The following is a 23,004-nucleotide window of genomic DNA, read 5'->3' on the forward strand; positions in this document are numbered from 1 at the left end:
CAACCAAAACAAAATGATATTTTAAGGCTAAACAGAACATGTTTCACTGAGAAATTTCCTGCTGAAAGCTGAAAATTTGTGTCAGAATTGATATTTTTCCGCACAAATTTCAGTTTCAACAAGGCCATATTTTTTTGAGGAGAGAACTTTCTGTACAAAAAAGTTCAACCAGGTCTAATTTCAATCCAGACAAGGAAATTCAAGGTTAAGGCTCAAAGATGATCTGATGCACCTCTACCTCGATATAACGCTGTCCTCGGGAGCCAAAAAATCTTACCGCGTTATAGGTGAAACCGTGTTATATCGAACTTGCTTCGATCCGCCGGAGTGCCCTCCCCCCCACCCCGGGAAACTGCTTTATTGCGTTATATCAGAATTCTTGTTATATCAGGTTGCATTATATCGGGGTACAGGTGTACTTGTTTATGTTTGTCACGTATTACCACATAATATCATGTGTAAAATATTGTATCTAATGTGCTCTGAATTAAACCTCTGAAATATCTAGTTACAATGATGACATGAGTAAAGGGATGGAGCTTTAGCCCCGTTTCTCAATCTGAACTCTGATTTCTCCACTTTCCTGCATTTCATTCACACCTTTCCAGTTACTGTCACAGTCGTTTTTGTGAGTTAGCTATTAAATACTATCGCTCTGAATCTATGTGGCACAACAAATGGTGCGGCTTCCCTCATGAATATCACCAGCAATACTGTTACATGAGGTAAATGAGAACGAAATATGATAGTACAAACCAATCCAGGGAACCAGGAAACTGTATATCCGAAGAGATTTAGGGTCTGTAGAATTCAATAGAGAAGAGAAATATATTATTATGGTGAAATAATACAGACGGTGAATAAGGTGCTACCCACAGTAAGGCATCAAAATCTCATCCTATGTTAGTCAAACAATTATTAGAATTTGTTTTAAACTTTAATCATGCTCTCGTTAGTAGCAAAATCTGTATTGGGAAGGACAATCTCCATACAGGAAAACTGTTACATTTTATATTAAGGATCCATTCTTAGATTCTAAAGGGTTAATAAATGTCTGACAGACATTGTAAGCATGTAACACAGAGGAGTAATATCTGTTGTTATAGGGGGTTGTAGCCACATCAGAAAAAGGCACAATAGATGGCTGTAAGCAACCTACTGACCTCTTGGACTCCTCTATAGCAATTAACATGCCATTTTCCAATACATCAATTCTTTCTAATCATTGACTATTTATAAATGGAGCCATAGTAAAAAAAGGTGACCACAATTCTCTCTATTTAGAGCATGCTCTTCTCCCTCATTCATCCATCTATCCAGATTCATTCCTATCACCATAGTATCAGAGCTCTGGGGAAAGACCAAATTGGGTTGGTTATGCGTAAAACCCCTTCCAATCAATCCATCCCCTCCCAGTCTGCATTTTCCACCTTGTGCCTGCTCAGACGTGCTCTTTCCTTTAGGAATATTGACTCATTAGCCCCCGATTCTCATAACTTGAGTGTTGCCCCTGAGTCAGGTCCCGTCTGCACTGAAAAAAACACAACTCGAGTGTGGTGGTGCTTTCAGCTGAGTAGGTTTGGCCCATCGAGGAAGAGGCTACAGCTCTAGTGACCACAACCTGTCATTTTCCAGGCATGTGCAATGAGACAACCTCTCTGCAGTGTGGGCAATGCAGATTGAAATGGACATGAAGGGCTGCATTTTCAGACTGGTCTAAATAGATCTACCTTTTTCCACCCACAAAGTTGCAGCCGTAAATAATTGCAGGCCCTGTGTATCAGGAGCCAGAACCTGCTTAGCTGGTGTAAATCACGTTCAGTGCTTGGGCTTCAGCACTTATTAGTTGCTCTTCGACAGAGAGTGATCATTTTCTGTGTGAGGATTGAAAACAGTTGATCAAAATGCTCACAATGTATTCTGATTTCATTCTGTGCCAGTTTCCATCTTAAAACAATGGCATTTTCTTTGAATAGATGCTTTTCACTTCACCCTTATGTAAATATCCATTTCTGAGACCTCTGCTTTACAGATAATAGCATCGAGTGGCAATTGCGGTATGGAATGATATTATGATCACTCAGATATAAGAGGTGTTATATTTTTGGACCCAGCAGAGAAGGAGATAGACACAGAGGGGGCTGCTGGAAACAAAGCTTTGTGGTGTGCTTGCTTTATTGTTCTAGCTGAAAAACTGAAACTAACAAGAAAGTGAGGGATAGCACTGGGAAGGAGAGAGTGCTCAAACATTTAAAGAGACAGGAAATCACAAGATGCAATGTCTTTACCTCCTCTGCTGAATACCGCCTTAGCACATTCAGGGTAGTTGATGCACAAGAATCCTAAGAAACTGCCAAGCCACATCCTGGCCCTCACTGGTGGTGGAGTCCCTTGTTCCACCCTCCTCAGGATCTCTCTGACCTCCACCCGCAGCCAACAGGCCCTGGGTTCCCAGCAATTAGTGCTTCCACCTAGTGGAAAGTTATACAAAGGACTAACAACCCCTTGGCTGCTAGGACATGAATTAACTAGTACATTGAATCTCAGTCCACATAAAAACAAACAGTTTAATCCCCAGATAGGAACAAGGTAAGCTAAAACAAGGGGATGAGAACAGGGAAAGGACTCAGGGATGTAAATAAACAACGAGAGGCGTAATCAATGCAGCTGGGCGAAGTGGTATAGCTCCTGGAGATCCAGTTCAGGGACCCTACAGATAGCAGCCTCTGGCTGCCTCTCCTTAACTTCTCCAACAATACTGCTTCAATTCCCTGGGCCACTTCCCTGCGTTCTACCATTTTGTAAATCTGCTGCATTTGTGAATCATGGAATATGCTTTATGCTAAAGGTTTCTTGTAAGATATTATTACAAAGCTTATAATCTACTGAGTGTGATTATTCTATTTGTATAAACGTACCACTCTTGTATTTGAAACTAGAAATATGAAATATAACTTTGAGAGCTTATTGTAATTATGCAAAGTGGGGGCCATTAATGGTGATTTGGAATCTTGATGACTCCCATTAACCAGGACAATTGTCTGCTGATGGGTGTGTTTTACCTGTAAGTTTTCCTGTATACGTGTGTGCTGGCAAGTGGGCAATGAAGTCTTGCAGTGACATGTGATCATGTCACCTGAACTGGAATTTATCTTTTAACCTGGTGCTTTTTCAGTGAGAAGGGGGGTGGAAACTCAGAGGGACAAAGGATTTCCGCCTTATGCAAAAGATATATAAAGGGGGGAGGAGAACAAAGCAGGAGAGGAGTCATCATGAAGAATTCCCTAGCTACCACCTGAGCTAGAACAAGAGCTGTTCCAGGGGAAAGAAGGCCTGGAAGGTGTCCAGTCTGAGGAAAAAACTTACTGAAGCATCTCTGAGGGTGAAATTATCTGTATTTAGTTTGATTAGACATAGATTTGCGCATTTTATTTTATTTTGCTTGGTGACTTACTTTCTGTATTTAATGAAATCACTTTTTACTTATTAATTAACTTCGAGTATGTATTAATACCTGGGGGAGCAAACAGCTGTGCATATCTCTCTATCAGTGTTATAGAGGATGAAGAATTTTTGAGTTTACCCTGCATAAGCTTTGTACAGGGTAAAACGGATTTATTTGGGTTTAGACCCCATTGGGAGTTGGGCACCTGAGTGCTAAAGACAGGAACACTTCTGTTAGCTGCTTTCAGGTAAACCTGCAGCACTGGGGCAAGTAATTCAGATCCTGGGTCTGTGTTGGAGCAGACAGGAGTGTCTGGCTCACCAAGACAGAGCACTGGAGTCCTGAGCTGGCAGGGAAGGCAGGGGTAGAAGTAGACTTGGCACATCGGATGGCAGCTCCCAAGCGGGTTTCTGTGATCTAATCCATCACACATTGAATCTCAGTCCACATAAAAACAAACAGTTTAATCCCTAGATAGGAACAAGGTAAGCTAAAACAAGGGGATGAGAACAGGGAAAGGACTCAGGGATGTAAATTATGAAGGACCTAACCCATCTTGCAATAACTCCTGAAAACCAGCAACAGAAATCAGTGTGACCCTTGTACCAGAGGTTACAGGCAGTAGAAAGAGCTGGTTCAAATGTCTAAAAATTTAGCTAACAACACTGACTCATGCCCCCGCCCAGAAACCTAGGAAAACTACATACTCCCTGAGGTCCCCTGGCGGGCAACACTTCTCCTCACAAGCACTGAGTCCATTGTACAAAACAAAGAAACCTTTACCCTCGGTTTGTTTTCACGGGTAAGCGGAATTCAGGCAGGTCTAATGCCAGCCCCAATGGAAAGCGCTGCCAGATCTGCTCCGGGAGCTATACCAGTTCACCCAACTGCAATAACTACTCCTCTCATTGCTGGGTAGCAGGGACCCTCGTTACAGTTCCTCTGCTGACCTGCCTCAATAACACCTCTGTGTCTGCCACGGTCTGCAAAGCCATGTCTTCTTCATGAAAGCTCCCTCTCCTCCACTCTTCAGAGACAGGTCAGTGACATAGCACTGAGCACAATACTTGCTACCAGAGATAGCATTGCCACCTAAGGTAGCAGCCCCTCCTCCTTCTCTCATATTGTCGGGGCTCCAGTACCCAATCTTGCCAGACTGCAGTGATGGTTAGGGTGACCCATAATTGCAGGCATAGTTGGTTCAGTTCTCCTGCTCTTTTCTTACCTACAGGGATAACAGTGTTTTATTACCCCCAGATTTAAAATGTAACTGAATTTTGACCACAGTTTCCCAAACTGCCACATATGGGAAACACAAATGAGGCCTGGCCCATCCTGTCATTTCCCTTGGCTCACCAAGAAATGCCAGCAGACAGCTCCCTCCCCTATGAAGCTTCTGTCATTTGGAGCTCTCAGCAGCTCTGGGGCACCATGACGGGATTCACTCACCAGACGGGCACCTCCTGCTGGCTGTCTCGGGGGTTAGCTCTCTCAGCTCTCTTCTGGTGAGGCCTCTCCCGCCGCCTTCTCTGTCTGCAGAAACGCCTGATTCCAGGAACCACAGAGTCCTCTTCATGACTCGGCCTTCTGTCCATACCACCATCCATGTTTTCCCCCTTCTGGGGGAAGGGGGGAAGAATCTCCCAGCTCTATAGTCCAGCCACTTCCTTAGTGGCGAGTAGGGGGGAGACGGACGCACCCACTACTCTGGGTCCCAGCCCAGGGACCCTACAGATAGCAGCCTCCGGCTGCCTCTCCTTAACTTCTCCGACAAAACTGCTTCAATTCCCTGGGCCACTTCCCTGGGTTCTACCATTTGGTAAATCTGCTGCATTTGTGAATCAGCGTAGCTGAAGTGGAGGATGCAGTTCATAGGATTTACTCTAGAGACAAGGCGGGTGAGGTAATCTCTTTTATTGGACCAGCTTCTGTTCGTGACAGAGACAAGCTTAAGCTTGACTCTGTGCGTACAGGAAGTACAGAGCACAGCAGAAGCTGACAGGGTTGGGGCTTTTTATACAGTGCCTGCGAATGAGGGCAGCCGCATGAAATCTGTACTGGAGACAGTAATGAACCCTTCTGGGGTATGGCTGAAGGGAGCTGTCTCCCAGATGTTTCAGCTGATGGCCGTGGTGTGTCTCGCCTGTGTGGTTCTGAAAGCAATCCAGCTGTACTGGAGGAGGCAGAAACTCCTCAAAATCTTCAAAAGTTTCCCAGGACCTCCCACCCACTGGCTGTATGGCCACCTTCAAATGGTAAAGTAGCAACTGGGACTGTAGCACGGGCGTGTGTGTGTGTCTTGGGACTGTACTGGTGTGTGTGTGTGTGTGTGTGTGTGTGTGTGTGTGTGTGTGTTTCTTGGGACTGTACTTTTCTGTGGGTGGGTGGGTGAGTGTGGGTGTGAAACCAGTAAGGTAGCAATTGGGACTGTACTGTGTGTGTCTGTGTAAACTGATCATAGACCAACTTCAACTACTAGACCAGTGGTGAGCAAACTTTTTGGCCTGAGGACCACATCGGGGTTGCAAAACTGAATGAAGGGCCGGATAGGGAAAGCTGTGCCCCCACAAACAGCCTTGCCCCCCACTCTATCCAACCCCTCCCACTTCTAGCCCCCTGACTGCCCCCGTCAGAACTCCTGCCCCATCCAACCCCCCCTGCTCATTGTCCCCTAGAAACCAAATTAAGAGTAGCAGGACTGTTGGCATTCAGAGTTCTCCTTTTGGAAGCGAGGGGACTGGTCGAAGGAAGGATTCCTTAAGCAACACTTAACATGCATTCCTGCCTAGGCCTGCTAGCTATTGTCTCATCTGACGAATCCAGTCCCCTGACTGTAACAAGCCTAATCAATAGCATTACTAAAATGCAGACACATACGCATACTTGGCCTATTAACTATTCTCTTGAACTACATCTACCTTTAATTTACAACACAGCTTCAACAAGATGATGAACTATACAATACAGCATCCTGGGCACAAAAATACCCACACTGTCACCCCGTCTGGCTTGGCAGTTTCTTAGTATTCTTGTGGATCAACCACCCTGAATATGCTAAGGCGGTCTACAGCAGAGGAGGTAAAGACACTGCATCTTGTGATGTCCTGTCCCTCTAAATGTTTGAGCACTCTCTCCTTCCTAGTGCTACGCCTCACTTTCTTGTTAGTTTCAGTTTTTCAGCTAGAACAATAAAGCAAGCACAGCACAAAGCTGTGTTTCTAGCAGCCCCCTCTGTGTCAATCTCCTTCTCTGCTCGGTCCAAAAATATAACACCTCTTATATCTGAGTGATCATAATATCATTCCATACTGCAAATGCCACTCAATGCTATTATCTGTAAAGCAGAGGTCTCAGAAATGGATATTTACATAAGGGTGAAGTGAAAAGCATCTATTTTAAAAAATGCCATTGTTTTAAGATGGAAACTGGCACAGAATGAAATCAGTGTATTTTGTGAGCATTTTGATCAACTGTTTTCAATCCTCACACAGAAAATGATCATTCTCCATCAAAGAGCAATTAACAAGTGCTGAACCCCAAGCACTGAACGTGATTTACACCAGCTAAGCAGGTTCTGGCTACTGATACACAGGGCCTGCAATTATTTATGGCTGCAACTTTGTGAGTGGAAAAAAGTAGACCTCTTTACACCAGTGTGAAAATGCAGCCCTTCATGTCCATTTCAATCTGTATTGCCCACACTCCAGCGAGGTTGGCTCATTGCACATACCTGGAAAATGACAGGTTGTGTTCACTAGAGCTGTAGCTTCTTCCTCGATGGGCCAAGCGTATTCAGCTGAAAGCACCACCACACTAGAGTGACATTTTTTTCAGTGCAGACGGGACCTGACTCAGGGGCAACACTCAAGTTATGAGAATCGGGGGCTAATGAGTCAATATTCCTAAAGGAAAGAGCAAGTCTGAGCAGGCACAAAGTGGAAAATGCAGACTGGGAGGGGATGGATTGATTGGAAGGGGTTTTAAGCATAACCAACCCAATTTGGTCTTTCCCCAGTGCTCTGATACTATGGTGATGGGAATGAATCTGGATAGATTTATGAGTGAAGGAGAAGCGCATGCTCTAAATATAGAGAATTGTGGTCACCTTTTTTTTACTACGGCTCCATTTATAAATAGTCAATGATTAGAAAGAATTGATGTATTACTAAATGGCATGTCAATTGCTATAGAGGAGTCCAAGAGGTCAGTAGGTTGCTTATAGCCATCTATTGTGCCTTCTTCTGATGCGGCTATAACCTCCTATAACAATACATATTACTCCTCTCTGTTACATGCTTACAATGTCTGTCAGATATGTATTAACCCTTTAGAATCTATGAATGGATCCTTAATATAAAATGTAACAGTTTTCCTGTATGGAGATTTTCCTTCCCAATACAGATTTTACTACTAACGAGAGCATGATTAAAGCTTAGAAGAAATTCTAATAATTGTTTGACTAACATAGGACCAGAATTTTATGCCTTACCATGGGTAGCACCTTATTCACCATCTGTATTATTTCACCCTAATAATATATTTCTCTTCTCTATTGAATTCTACAGACCCTAAGTCTCTTGTGACATACAGTTTCCTGGTTCCCTGGATTGGTTTGTACTATCATATTTCATTCTCATTTACCTCATGTAACAGTATTGCTGGTGATATTCATGAGGGAAGCCGCACCATTTGTTGTGCCACGTAGATACAGAGCGATAGTATTTAATAGCTAACTCACAAAAACGACTGTGACAGTAATTGGAAAAGTGTGAATGAAATGCAGGAAAGTGGAGAAATCAGAGTTCAGATGGAGAAATGGGGCTTAAGCTCTATCCCTTTACTCATGTCATCGTTGTAACTAGATATTTCAGAGGTTTAATTGAGAACCCATTATATACAATATTTTGCACGATATTATGTGGTAATATGTGACAAACATAAACAAGTATCAGATCAGCTTTGAGCCTTAACCTTGAATTTCTTTGTCTGGATTGAAATTAGACCTGGTTTAACTTTTTTGTACATAAAGTTCTCTCTTCAAAAGAATATGGCTTTGTTGAATCTGAAATTTGTGGGGGAATATATCAATTCTGACAAAAATTTTCAGCTTTCAGCAGGAAATTCTCAGTGAAAAACATCCTGTTTAGCCTTCAAATATCATTTTGTTTTGGTTGTTTTAGTTGAAACACAATGACATTTTAAGTCTAAACAAATTGAAAGCTTACATTTAATTTCAGAAAGGTTGATTCAAAATGAATTTTGGTTTGGTTTCCACAGGAAAACTGAAAATTGTTGATTAAAAATTTTCAAACAAAGATTTTTCATTTGAAATTTCTCACAGGGGGAAAAAATTGGTTTTCCAAAAAGCTCTAAGTGAAATCAAGGGTGTTTAATGATGTGACTCAGCAAAAGAAGTACTTCTTCGCACAACACAGTGTCAACCTGTGGAACTCATTGCCGGGATAAGTTGTGAAGGCTAAAAGTCTAACTGGGTTCAAAAAAGAAATAGATAAGCTCATGGAGGATAAATTCATGAATGGCTAATAACAAAGATGGTCAGGGATGCAACCCCATGCTCTGGGTGTCCCTCACCTCTGACTGCCAGAAGGCAGGAGTAGACGATATTGTCATTGGATAATTGCCCTGTTCTCTTCATCACCTCTGAAGCACCTGGCATTGACCACTGTTGGAAGATAGGATACTGGGATAGATTAGTGGCTCTCAACCTTGCCAGATTACTGTACCCCTTTCAGGAGTCTGACTTGTCTTGCGTATCCCCAAGTTTCCACCTCACTTCAAAACTACTTGCTCATAAAATCAGACCTAAAAATATAAGTGTCACAGCACTTACTGAAAAATTGCTGACTTTCACATTTTTACCATATAATTATAAAATAAATCAATTGGAATATAAATATTGTACTTACATTTCAGTGTATTGTATATAAAGCAGTATAAACAAGTCATTGTATGAAATTTTAGTTTCTACTGACTTCACTAGTGCTTTTTATGTAGCCTGTTGTAAAAGTAGGCAAATATCTAGATGAGTTGATGAGACATCTGCATACCTCTGGCTGAGAACCACTGGGCTAGATAGACCAGTGGTCTGACCCAGTATGGATGTCCTTATGTTCTAAAGAAAAACTCTCATCCTTCTGATGAATACACTGGATAGAACCGAGCAGATATTCATTCATATTATAGCTGGATTGTATCATGCCACCTGAAATCATCCACTGCTTAGTAGGAAGTGATCTAACCAGCTCTTTTGCACTGTGCTCCTCCATAGGGCAAGGACTGTTGATCTTACATGGGCCAAAGTGGTTCCAACATCGGAGGCTGCTGACGCCAGGGTTTCACTATGATATTTTGAAACCTTACGTGACCGTGATGGCAGATTCTGTCCGCGTGATGCTGGTAGGAACGGCTGTTGGTTCAGTCATGAGTTCAAACCACGTAGTGCTCCTTCCTGATAGCTCAGCGGTTTGAGCATTGGCCTGCTAAACCCAGCGTTGAAAGTTAAATCCTTGAGGGGGCCATTTAGGGGTCTGGGGCAAAAATCAGGGACAGTATTTGGTCCTGCTGTGAAGGCAGGGGATTGGACTCAATGGCCATTCAAGGTCCCTTCCAGTTCTATAAGATAGGTATATCTCCATATTAAGAACCTTTACCTAGTAGATTAGAATGATTTAAAAACATTTAGAGTGTTCTTCCCGGTGCATGCTGGGTCAGGTCCCAGTGTTGCAGCAGTGTAGGACAGTGAGCAGAAGACAGCCCATGCTAACCCACTGCACATCTCCACAGAGTGACCTGTGATGACTTGGCAGACAATGAGCCATGTAAAAGGTGCTCCTGCCATCTCTCAGACTCCCATACAGACCAGGGTTTAACCGTGAAACTGGCTGGACCGTTAAAGATCACAGCCACCTGCCCACAGGCCCAACATCCCCAGATGCAGGCGGTGGCCCAGACCCAAGTGAACGGCTGTAACCAGGATTCTGTACTCCCAAGAAAAGTTCTCCCTTCTCATTACTCTTTTCCAATAGGATAAATGGGAACAGCTGATCACACAGGATAACTCAGTGGAACTCTTTGAACATGTCAGCTTGATGACTCTCGACAGCATCATGAAATCCGCCTTCAGTTACCAGAGCAACCGCCAGACTGACAGGTCAGTACCGGGTGATGTGAAATCCTGGTGAAAAGTTCTTGTTGGCCTTAAATGACTTTAAATTCAGTGCGGTGCAATTGTGTCCGAACTGGGAACTACACAGATGTGATAGAAGTAGTGGATGCATTAGTTTCTTGATCTTCAGGTCACTAACGCAGGGGAATATTGGGATCAGGGGTGCTGGGACCCACTTCACCACCTCTTACAGCCAGCCTCAGGATCTAGACGTGCTGGTGTTTTTTAAATGCAGAAGCTACTCAAGTATTGATGCCACCAGCTGATCTTTATGAGAATGAGGTGTTGTTTGGTGGGGGTGGTAACAAAAGTGAGATTGTTGTTGTTTAACTGAGACAAAGGGCATTGTTTCAAGACTAACCAAGAAATCTGTTTCCTATACAGTCAATCGTGTTATAGAGCTATTCAGATCTAAGAGTAGGTAAAATCATAATGAGTCTGACCCAGAGGCGCAGGAACATGGGGGTGCTGGAGGTGCTCCTGCACCTGCTGGCTTGAAGTGGTTTCCATTATATGCAGGGTTTACAGTTTGGTTCAATGGCTCTCAGCACCCCCACTATACAAATTGTTCCAGCACACCGGTCTGATTTTGCTCTGTTGAAGTTAGTGGGGAGGTTGCTATGGAATTCAATGGGATGAAGTTCAGCCCTAAGTTTTCATGTGACTAGTGACGTTTGGTTGCAATAAAGGAGAGCTGAGGGCACTTGGCACCTCATAGGACTGGGCACATGGCTTATCAGATGCTTATACTGGGGGTGAAAGGCCAGGCAGAAGTTCTGCAAGCTCAAGACATTCAACTACAAACACTCAAGTTATTCCCCGGGAACACTGCTTAGCCTTGTGCAGGCCGGCCCGAATGCTTTGGAAGGAAAAGTCCATTCTCTGAGGCAGTCTACTATATTACTGTCATGCTCGGTGAGCTTGGTCTTGCGCTAACCACACACTTACTATTAAAATCAACAATTCTGAAATCTTTGCAATCTCTCCCCCAATACACTGCCCAGTCTTTATCCATCTCTCCCTTGACTCTCTCTCTGCAGTGACAACTTATATATCCAAATGGTCAACGACCTCAGCTTGATGGTGCATCTGAGAGTCCAGACGCCCCTGCATCACAACAATCTCATTTACTGGCTCAGTTCTCAAGGGCGTCGATTCCGCAAGGCCTGCAGATTAGTACATCACCATATGGGTATTTCCCACTATCCTCTTCTCACCTCTCATTAAGGATTTGTGCCAGGCTCCAAGATAAGCCCTAGTCTACACTGCAGACTTATGTCAGTATAACTACGGCACTCAGCGATGTGGAAAATCCACAGCCCTGAGCAAGGTAGTTATACTGACCTAACTTGTGGTGTAGACAGCCCTAAGTCAATAGGAGGTCTTCTGCCATCGATATAGCTACTGCCTTTCAGGGAGGTGGAGTACCTACACCAATGGGAGAAGCGCCCATCGGTGTAGGTAGTTCAGGCAGCTCTGCTGTAGCCCAGATTCTTTACGTCCCCCGGAAGCCACGCAGAGTGATCCATCTCATTTCAGAAATTATGAGAATCAAAGAATTCTGGTTCCCAGGTATTTTGGGATCCATTGGGGTTCTGGAGAATCACAGTGCACATATCGCTCCAAATGGGATATAATTACTTTAATGTTTTCCTGATGCAGATAAAGTGATCAGAGAAAGAAAGGAGTTCCTTAAAGATGAGAGACAGCTTGAAAAGATCCAGAGGAGGTGCCACCTGGACTTTCTGGACATCCTTCTGAGTGCTAAAGTGAGTGTTGCAAGAACTGATGGGAGCCAAGTACACGAGGCTTTCAAGTAGCAGCACTGAGAGAGGCCTGGGCATTGTGGACAGCAGCGTCCGAAAAATATATTTTTCGTTCAGGGAAAAGGTTAAAATTGATTGGCCGGATTCATCAATGTTCAGAAGCATAGTTTTGACACAAGGGATGGATTCTGCCCCAACTCTGTGGCTGCAGAACTTGGCAGTATACAGAGCCCTGTGTGCATAGTTAAAGCCTTTTTCATGTGCAGTTTGGGTTATAAACCACACTTAGTCCCAGTTACCTAAAATAAAGTCACTGGCAAGACATAAGCAGATTCCTGTAGATCGAAAGAGTGATCATTTTATAGAAATGATCATTTTAACTCAGCAATGATTGGGTGGCAATGTAATTATGCAGGACTGTGCACACCATTTAAGCCAGGGGTGGGCAAACTTTTTGGCCTGTGGGCCGCATCGGGTTTCGTAAATAGTATGGAGGGCCGGTTATGGGAGGGGGTCGTGGCCTGGCCCCCACCTCCGATCTGCCCCCCTCAGGACTCCTGGCCCATCCAACCCCCCCAGTTCCCTGATGGCCCCTCTGAGACCCCTGCCTCATCCACACACCCCCGCTCCCTGTCCCCTGACTGCCCCCGGATCCCCGCTGCCCCATCCAACCCCTCCTCTCATTCCTGATGGCCCCCCCAGGAGCCCTGCCCCATCCAACCACCGCTTCTCCCTGTCCCCTGACTGCTCCAGGAACCCCTGCCCCTGACTGCCCCCTGACACCCCATCTAATCCCCCCTCCTTCCTGACTAGCCCCCAGGGACCCGTGCCCCATCCAATCACCCCTTCTCCCTTACTGCCCCCGGATCTCCCGCCCCAACTGTCCCCGCCACCCCATCCAACCCCCCTCCTTCCTGACTGCCCCCCGGGACCCCTACCCCATCCAACCACCCCTTCTCCCTGTCCCCTGACTGCTCCCGGACCCCAGCCCCTAACTGCCCCCACCACCCAATCCAACCTCCCCTTCTTCCTGATTGCCCCCCAGGACCCCTGCCCCCATTCAACCCCCTGTTTTCCCTCCAACCATCATCCACCCCCCCATCCCCTGACTCCCAGCCTGAACTCCCCTGTCCTCTGTCCAACCCCCCTGCTCCCTGCCCCCTTACCGTGCGGCCTGGAGCACCGGTGGCTGGCGGTGCTGGATCTGGGCCACACTGCCACCACCACCACATAGCTCAGAGACCGGGTCAGGCCGGCTCAGCAGCTGCGCTGCCCCAGGAGCTCACAGTCCCACCGACCAGAGCATTGTGCCGGCGGCGGAGCGAGCGAGCTGAGGCTGTGGAGGGGGGGCGACAGCAAGGGAGGGGTTGGGGGTGTGCCTCCCAAGTCAGGAGCTTGGGGGCCGGGCCAGGAAGGACGGTCCCGCGGGCCAGATGTAATGCTCCAGGGTTTCCTTTCTAACACATTTGTCGCTTACGCTCTGAGCAGCAGGAAACCTCATGTCTCTTTCCTGGGAAAGCCCATGAAACCTGATAGAAGCCATGTGTTGTTAGGATGAAAACGGAGCTGGATTATCCGATGAAGACCTACGTGCCGAAGTGAGCACGTTTATGTTTGCGGGTCACGATACCACGGCCAGTGGGATCTCCTGGCTCTTGTACTGCCTGGCCCTGCACCCAGAGCACCAGCAGAGATGCAGGGAAGAGATCACAGAGATTCTGGGAGACAGAGATACTGTTCAATGGTGAGAACTTATTTTCCTTTCAAGTGACCTTCCAAATAACTTTTAAACCCCTATCAGGTGATCAGTTTATTAACCCCAGTTGTCTCTCTCCCTACCCCCCAGTTCCCAACTGGGAAAGCTAGTTCTCCTGGACTTCAGGCAGCCTTTTCTTCTGGGGTGAACCCACTTGAATGGAGGACCATCAAGGTTGATGATTCTTGATGGTTTCCCATTTTTAGCCCCTGTGTTGGATGTAAAGAGTTGACGGGGGAGTGGCAGCAGTCGACTCACCGTGGTGACTCGATCTAAATATGACTTCAGCTACGTTATTCACGTAGTGGAAGTTGCATAACTTAGATCGATCCCCTCCCCACCAATCTGTTTAGTTTATCAAAAAGAGGATTGAAAGGTGACTGATTACAGTGTCTCTCCTGGGGAGAAAATACCAAGTACTAAAGAGCTCTTTAATCTAGTGGGGAAAGACATAACAAGAGCCAGTGGCTAGAAGTTGAAGCCAGACATACTGCAATTAGAAAATGGACACATTTTTAAAAGTGAGGGTGATTGACCATTGGAACAAAGAATGAGAGGAAGTGGTGGAGTCTCTATGTCTTGATGTCTTCGTATCAAGGTTGGATGTGTTTTTGGAAGATATGCTTTAGTCAAACAAACTATTGGGCACAACTGGGCTCAGTTCAGAGGGATCTGGGTGAAATGTAATGGTCTGTGATATATAGGAGGTCAGACTAGATGATCTAATGGTCCTTCTTGCCTTAAGCCCTAATAACTCTATATATTATAGGTGGAGAGGTAGAGAAGCTTGCCTAAGTGGGTCCACTTTAATCACTCTTCCCTTTTCAGCTCCTTTTAAACAAAGGGAGCTGGGCAGCTCCCCCTTCTCTTATAAAAGCAGAGCGAGAACTCTCCCTCCTCTACTTGGCTTGCATAAGCAGGGCCTCCCCACTGCTCTCCCTCCTCCTTGGCTGTCACAGTGAGAACTCCCATCTGCTTGCAATCTGCTTGATTTACTGGTTATAACGTTCACCTTTCAGTTTTCTATTTTCCAGGTCACAGCTCTGCCTGCGGGTGAATCTCTGTAGAAAATATGAACAATATCTTTTTGGCCATTGTCAGTTGTCCCCAATCTCTGCCTCTGGTTCCTTTCAGGGATGACTTGGGGAAGATGACCTACACCACCATGTGTATCAAAGAGACTCTTCGTCTTTACCCTCCAGTACCTGCCGTAGCACGAGAACTCGGTGCACCGGTAACATTTGTTGATGGACGTACCTTACCAAAAGGTCTGCTTAGTCTATCTCCTCTTTAAATGCTAATTAGGCTGCTGTGTGCCTGTACATCAATGGCAGTGATGCTCATGTCTCTCACTTGTATATTGCCTCTGATTCCAAAAGCATGTTATAGACAGAGAATGAAAGGAGGAAGGGGAATTGTTTAGGGAGACACAGGGACTATTATTAGGAGTAATAGTGTGATATTTGATTTAGGCTAAATTTCAAGAACATCCACAAATGCAAATTCAACTACCATCTCTGTGTGGATGATTCACAGATCTGCCTCTCCACTCCAGATCCATCTCCTTCTGTCCAAACAGAAATCTCAGCCTGTCTCTGACATCTCCTTGTGGATGTCTAGCCATCAGCTCAAGCTCAACATAGACAAAACAGAGCTCTTACTCTTCCCTCCAAAACCATCTTTGCTACCTCCTTTCTTGGCCACCCTGTTACCCATCACTGAGGCCTGTAACTTGGGCTTCATCTTTGACTCAGCCTGGATGTGAGAATCTAGAGACAGGACTATGTCTAAGTCTTGCAGACAGTTTCTGCATAATGGCTCTAAAATCTGGACTTTCCTACCCAGCCACACAGCTAAAACTGTAGCCCATGCTCTCATTATCTCGCATGTCATGACAACATCCTTTTCTCTGGCCATGAACAATGCAATCTTGCCTCACTGATATGCATTCAAAATGCTGCTGCAAAGGTTATTTTCCCAACCTTTGACCAAGGTCACTTTGACCCTGTCATCCCTCTTTCTGTCCCTCCACTGGCTCCCTCTTCTCTATTGGATCAAACATAAGCTACTTGTCTTTACTTGGTAGGCCCTTCATGACCTATCGCATTCCTCACCCCTACCTATCATCCCAGTATCAAAAGGTCAACTCTCACCTCCAGCCAGCCCATGATATCAGCCTCCATTGCCCACTTGTTAAATTTTCCAACAAGCATCTTCATGCTTTCTCCCATGCTGCCCCTCACACTTGGGAGGAACCATCATTAAAACTCTCCCTTTGCCATAAACCCTAGAAAAAAATCACAACAAGGCTGCTGATGGTCTGAGACAGCTGCCTGTCATGCTTCTGTGACCCCCTCCCATCAGTCTGTCTGATTCCATCTGTTGTCTCTTGTCTTATGCTTAGATTGTAAGTTCATTGGGGCAGGAACTGTCTTTTTGTTCTGTGTTTGTACAGCACCTAGCACAATGGGGTCCTGGGCCATGGTTGGGGCTCCTCAACACAGGAGCTATACAAATAAATACCAAGAGTAAATTCCTAGTGGTGTGGTGTATAAGTTGTTCCACAATCTTCAAATGTAAAAGGTGGAGGCCCCAACACTGGACTCATTTAAAAGCAGATAAGACAAAGAGCAGGAGAAAAAAACACAAGGAAAAACCTTGCATTGATAAGGACATGAAGCACATCCACCAGAACTCTTTCATCTCTCACATCTTTTGGGACTTCCCCCTCACCCAGGCTCAACATGTCCCCTTCTCCTGATGCTTAGCTAAAGTGACTTTTTTCACTTTCTGTAGAAATTCTTTGACATTTTTGGCCAATTTTTGTTTTATTAGTTAGTAAGTATGAAGTGGTTCCCTGTTGGAACTCTGATACTCAATAAACACATGGGTGGCAGATAAAAACAGGACTTCAAAAGGAGATTTGTTACTAATCTAGTTTACAGGATTCCACAAGTATAGATGGACAGAACACCATAGTCTAGGGCATGTTTTCCCTCTCTTATGATGCTTTATTTCTCACATTCTTAACAGGCTCCCTGGTTTCACTGAATATTTATGGTCTTCACAGAAACCCCACAGTCTGGCACGATCCAGAGGTACTTCTTTTACTTGAGACTGATAAGATATTTTTGGAGATGGGATAGCTATTCTTTGTGCACTTGTCGGATCAACGAGAAGTTCTTATGTGCACAGGAAGCAGCCCCTTTTCTTGGGTAGATGGCCATTTTTCACTAGAAGTATGTAGATAACACAGTGTTCATGCTGTATGAGGACTCCACTTAACTGTAGATTGTAGGGGATATGTGAAGACCTTTGGATAATGGGAGGTCCAGACAAAACTAAATTTTGTTTCTATGTGAATTTTTAATTAAGGGTGGAGAGAGAACTAAGTTCACCCATGAATTGGGCCAAATCCTAAAGCTGACGTAATACCTTTCATTGCCCTGACTCCTCCCAGATTTGTTTGGGCCACACCCACCCATCTTCATTTTGGGAAGTTTGTAGATCTCTCAAGTATCTTCTGTACGGGCCCATTTCTCTGCTGTAAGCTGGGAGCCAGATACTAATACAAGGTGTTAGCTATGGAGAGAGATTGTGATGGAAATTGTGTCCCTTTTCCCTTCCCAAACCATTGGTACACATTGCCCTATGGCATTAAGATAAGGCCGTTTACTTACCTTTAGTGGGCTTGTGCAAGGGTAACTGAGAGTGGAATCTGGCCCTTACTAGCTAAGCTCGGTTGCCAAACTAAGCAATAGTTTCAGAACTATGTGTCTTTACTATTCTTTGCAGGTCTTCGACCCTTTGAGATTCTCACCAGAGAACTCAGCGGGACGCCATTCCTATGCTTTTCTGCCTTTTGCAGCTGGACCCAGGTGGAGTATATTTAATTCTATACATCGCTTTAGTTAAATAAAATCCTCTTCCCTGGACACTGATGAATCACTCCCACCTTGGGGTGACAATCTGGTTCCCGTGAAGTCAGTGGGAGTTTTGCCATTGACTTCAAAGGAAATAGAATTTCACCTTTTGTCTTTGCCATGTGCCATATCAGAGTGCTCTTGTTTTACACGTGCTCTCAAGGTATTCAACAGTGTCTGCTTAAAAAGGAACATTGGGACTGAAGCAAAACTCCAAATCCAAACATCCCCTAACTTTGGAAACTCTTGGACCTGGATGCAGCTCAGGCTTATGTCTGTTTAAATGCACAGCATGTCAGAACAATACCTCCATAGCATCTTCAATGTGGTCCCCTATACATGGTTTGACCTTGAACTCATTGGCAAGGCCCCTGCTTCTCTCCACTGTTACGTCCCACTTTTTGCTGTGCTGCCTGTAGGGAACCTTGTTGATTGGTATAGAAAATTATTTTCTTATTTTCCTGCCCTGGCCTCTGTCTGCTTGTTTGTTTGTCAACTCTTTGGGGGAAGGGACTGTCCTTTGTTGTCTATCTTGCCAAGTGTCTAGCACTTTGTAGGCTCTATTGCACAATAATATTAGTTATTAGGACATGGGGTGGTCTAGTGGACAGGGGCCCTGGGCTGTAAGTCTGGAGACTTGGGATCTATGCCTGGCTTACCCACTGATGTGCTGTAGGACCGTGGGCAAGCCAGTCTCCTCTGGTCCCAGTCTGTCAAATACACATATTGTGAGGATAAATTCCATAAATGATTGCAGGTTGCTCAGATATTACTACTAGGGACCAAACAGGTAAGAAAATATTGCAATAGAATGCTCCTACTTGATTCAGATTGATCTAGATCACTTACTAATCTGAGTGCAAGCAAATAATATAGTTTTAATAGGGCTAAATGTAAATGTCTGCATCTGGGAACAGAGAATGTAGGCCATACTTACAGAGTGGTGGACTCCATGCTGGGAAGCTGTGACTCTGAAAAAGATTTAGGGGCCAGGTGGATAATCAGCTGAACATGAGCTCCCAGTGTGATGCTGGGGCCATAAAAGGGATGCATAAACCAGGGAATCTCGAGTAGGTGTAGAGAAGTTATTGGACCTCTCTCTGTGGCACTGGTGCAATCACCATTGGAATACTGTGTCCGGTTCTGGTGCCCACCATTCAAGAAGGAAGGTTTTTTGAAAACTGGAGAGAGTTCAGAGAAGAGCTACAAGAATGTTTAAAGGATTAGAAAACCTGCCTTATAGTGATAGACTCAAGGAACTCAATGTATTTAGCTTAATAAAGAGAAAATTAAAGGGTGATTTGATCACAGTTTTTAAATACCTACCATGGGTAACAAAATTTAATAATGAGCTCTTCAATCTAGCAAAGATAATTATAACACGCTCCAATGGGTGGAAGTTGAAGCTAGACATATCCAGACTGGAAATAAGGCGTACATTTTTAATGGTGAGAGTAAGTGGCCATTGGAACAATTTACCAAGGATCGTGGTGGATTCTCCATCACTAACAATGTTTCAGTCAAGATTAGATGTTTTTCTAAAAGTTCTTCCTGCAGCTGCTCGGATTGGCTGCTCTTCCCCAAGAAGTGAGACAGTGGGGAAAGCAGCCAATCAGAGGCTTTCCCTCCATCCCCTCCCTGCAGGAGCTGAAATTGACTAGAGGGCTTAAGATTGTGGTGTTACCTGACTCTAGTCCTGGCCAAACTCGTGACTTGTGAATAACTACCCTGTACATATTCTTCACTATGGAGAGAGGAGGTGGCTTCTTTCCTGCTGTATTCACAGCAGGACTGTACATGTAATTGTCACCTGTGTCTAGAATCCTTCTTCCTTGACTAATGCCTGCAACAAAAGAACAAACCTTTTGTTTAATTACAAATCAGCCAAGAGATACACCATTAGGTGCTGCTCATTGCTCTCTCCTCTTCCACCACAGGGTCCAGATTTTCAGCCAGTGTAGATGGCATAGTTTCGTCAACTACACTGAATCTATGCTGATTCACACCAGCCCTCTGCCTATGTTTGTTTCTAATGAACTATCCAGTAGAGCTGGTGAGGAATTTCCCGTTGGAATAATTTTCTGACAGAAGAGGCAATTTCTTCCAAACTGAAATTTTCCTTTGGAACATCTAAATGAATGCTCCCCAGTCTCCCCACGCTGCCTGCCTGGCTTACAGGAGTTTTCATTTAGATTTTCCTCAAAATTTTCCAACAAAAATTGGAAATGTTCTTGAGGAAAAATTCATTTTTGCTAAGACTGCATTTTCTGTTGGAAAATCAGTCCAGTGGGAAAATCCCAACCAGCTTCACTGCTCAGTTTATCCGAAACAAATACAGGTAGAAAGCCGATGCTTAGCCAATCTCAATCCACATAGAAAAGTCAATGGCTCTTTGCCACTTTAAACTGGCTTCGGACCTGGTCTTTATACTAAGAAAAACAATGAGGAGTCCTTGTGGCACCTTAGAGACTAACAAATTTATACTGTGACTGGAGAGAGCAAAGTGCAGCACTTGGTATTTTTCGTGCCCGACATAATTAAATAAAACAGGTATGTTCTTTGGCTGCAGGCCTTAGCTGGGGAAGATGTTTAACATCAGATGACAATTACATTTACAGCTCTGCTGCCATCGCTTTTCTACTTGGTGAAGAAAGAGCAGGTGCTGGCCGCTTCTCTGCACCACAGTCTACTCAGGGAACTGGGGGCTGGTCGGCTCCCCAGGCTGTCGCATCTCCAGGCTTATTTGAAATGAAAAAAATGACAAAAATGCGAAATTTTGTTGTGGGAAGGAATTTCCCTTTTCCAGCCCTTTCTACTAACCACTCAATAGAAGTGAATCCCGTTAACTATTTCAGTGGCCGGCTCTTGTGCTCGGTTTACTATGTGAAGTGGCTTTGGTAACTTTAGAGAGGAAATATTTGTCGCTTCTCTCCGCTCAGGAACTGCATCGGGCAGCAGTTTGCCATGAACGAGATGAAGGTGGCTCTCGCGCTGACTCTGCTGCGCTTTGAACTCTCCCCTGATCCAGCCAAGCCCCCCATCAAAATACCTCAGGCCGCCCTGCGCTCCAAGAACGGGATTCACCTGCACCTGAAGAAACTCCAGTGACTCTTAAATCACTGGGACAGGATGTGATACATGACAGAGTTTAATCTAAATTTGATTGAATAACTAGAGCTGGCTGAGAACTGAAATTCCCCTTTCACGGGAAATTCTGTGATTTCAAAACGTTTTCATTCAGAATTGCAATGGAAACAGAATTTCAAAATTTCCCACTAAATGAATTTAAAAAAATAATTTTGGTAAAATTTTAAAAATTCTTCCGAGATTATCAAAATTTTTGCTCCGATTTTGACTTTTAAATAAAAGGCTAAACGAAAAGTCGTTCTGAAATAAACAAATCTAAAACTGTTCCAGTATCAAAAAACATTGATAGATTTTTTTCAAACCAAAATTCTGTCCAAAGCAACAATTTCTGTCGAAATTTTCTCAGTCAGTTCTAGTCAAAAGAAAGGCTGTGTTTTATCTCTGCAGATGTATCCCTGCTAACTCCTCTTTGTGATTAACTAAAAAATTATTGGGGGTGGAAGGGCCATAGAGATGCAGCTGTGTATTTTTATTGATCATCATAATAGTTTAGCAAGGGATCAGCGTTGTACAGAAGAGAGAGGACAGCATCCCAGCTCTCAGAGATTTGCAGTGGGGCTAGATTCTGACACAAGGGGTGAAGGAGGGATGGAGCATAAGGAGATTTTCTTTCCTCTTTTACGCTCTGCACACGGGCCTGCCAGATTTCCAGCCCCTGTGCAGGGACCACTTCCTCTGAGGGAGTGAGATGAGTAGGTAGGGAGTTGTACTGGTGTACCCCAGAAAGGGTACTGCAGTAAGTCCACCAAGGGATGGGAGTGCTCTGCAATTCCTGCTGGAGTAGTGTGCCTCCACACTGCGCCCCAGGCGATGCTACGTTTAATAGGAAGAAGCCCTACATAGCGGTAATGATCATTATTGTTTATGTACATGAGTGCCTAGAAGCCCCAATCAGGGGTCGGGACCCAGGTGGGCTGTTTGGGCACTGGACACTTCACATGCTTCTAGATAGGACGTAAATCAATGGCAGGTTCGTTGCACAAAAGTTGCCTCTCTTTAATCTTCCCCTGCCTTCCATTCAGGGCACTGCAACGGCTGATCTGTTGCCATGGGACGGCCTGATCCAGCCCTTCAGCTAACTCAATGAAGGAGAGTGCAGATCCTGGTCTGCACTGAACAGTTCTACAGGAATAACCATGTCGGGGAGGGGTGTGATTTTCACTGCTGGTCTTATACCAGTAATAGCCCTAATGTGGATGCATTGACACCATTATTAAGGTGCCGTCCCATACAGAAATAGCTATACTGGTACAGAGCACATTTATACCCATATAGCTGCATCCACACAAGGGAGGGACGTTGTCCCACTTTACCTGTAGTGGCATAGTCAAAGCGGCGCAACTTTCGACTGTACACCGTAGAGCAAAATTGTGTGTGGCAGATCAGGCATCCCAACAACCCAGCAAGCAATTTAATCAATGTTTGTAAGGATTAAATTCGAGTGTAACCCCTGTTATCAACTTGTTTGTATCTAAATTATCTTTAGATTTCACAGCTGTGTCAATGATGAATAAATTAAATAGTGAGCATTAAAAAATATCTTCATGCCATCTTATTAGCACATTAGGCTTCTAAATATAAATGTATCCGGATTCACGCTCTCAGATCCCCGCCTCTCATCCTGTGGCCGATTGTGTCTCTTCCTGTGGCCTTGTGCAATGTCCTCATTCCTCTAATGCCTGCAGAACCAAACACAGATTGGAGCCCCATTGTGCCAGGAACTGTAGAAACACATGGTGAGAGACAGTCCCTATCCCAATGACTCTAAATAGACAAGACGG

The 23,004-nt window shown here is 44.7% G+C and overlaps 1 protein-coding gene across 4 annotated transcripts in view; it reads left to right on the top strand.

The window, feature by feature from the left end:
* The window catches only part of LOC101946069 (cytochrome P450 4B1-like), a 43,103-nt gene extending 20,343 nt beyond the window's left edge, over positions 1–22,760 (top strand). The window contains exons 1-13 of one of the 4 annotated variants that reach the window (XM_065553776.1): positions 2,193–4,484; positions 5,468–5,700; positions 6,382–6,523; positions 8,011–8,055; positions 9,735–9,862; positions 10,492–10,616; positions 11,672–11,823; positions 12,294–12,400; positions 13,951–14,141; positions 15,288–15,421; positions 17,187–17,251; positions 17,949–18,031; positions 21,016–22,760. In XM_065553776.1, the coding sequence (XP_065409848.1) occupies positions 5,491–5,700; positions 6,382–6,523; positions 8,011–8,055; positions 9,735–9,862; positions 10,492–10,616; positions 11,672–11,823; positions 12,294–12,400; positions 13,951–14,141; positions 15,288–15,421; positions 17,187–17,251; positions 17,949–18,031; positions 21,016–21,184 (1,551 nt within the window). In that variant the 5' untranslated portion in view covers positions 2,193–4,484; positions 5,468–5,490 and the 3' untranslated portion in view covers positions 21,185–22,760. Of the gene's footprint in view, positions 1–2,192; positions 5,701–6,381; positions 6,524–8,010; positions 8,056–9,734; positions 9,863–10,491; positions 10,617–11,671; positions 11,824–12,293; positions 12,401–13,950; positions 14,142–15,287; positions 15,422–17,186; positions 17,252–17,948; positions 18,032–21,015 lie in introns of those variants that run through there. The other 3 variants (XM_065553777.1, XM_065553778.1, XM_065553779.1) reach the window with 3 other exon arrangements.
* Positions 22,761–23,004: the final 244 nt, after the last annotated feature.

This window comes from Chrysemys picta, chromosome 8, assembly GCF_011386835.1.
Source record: "Chrysemys picta bellii isolate R12L10 chromosome 8, ASM1138683v2, whole genome shotgun sequence".
NCBI classification, from domain to species: domain Eukaryota; kingdom Metazoa; phylum Chordata; order Testudines; family Emydidae; genus Chrysemys; species Chrysemys picta.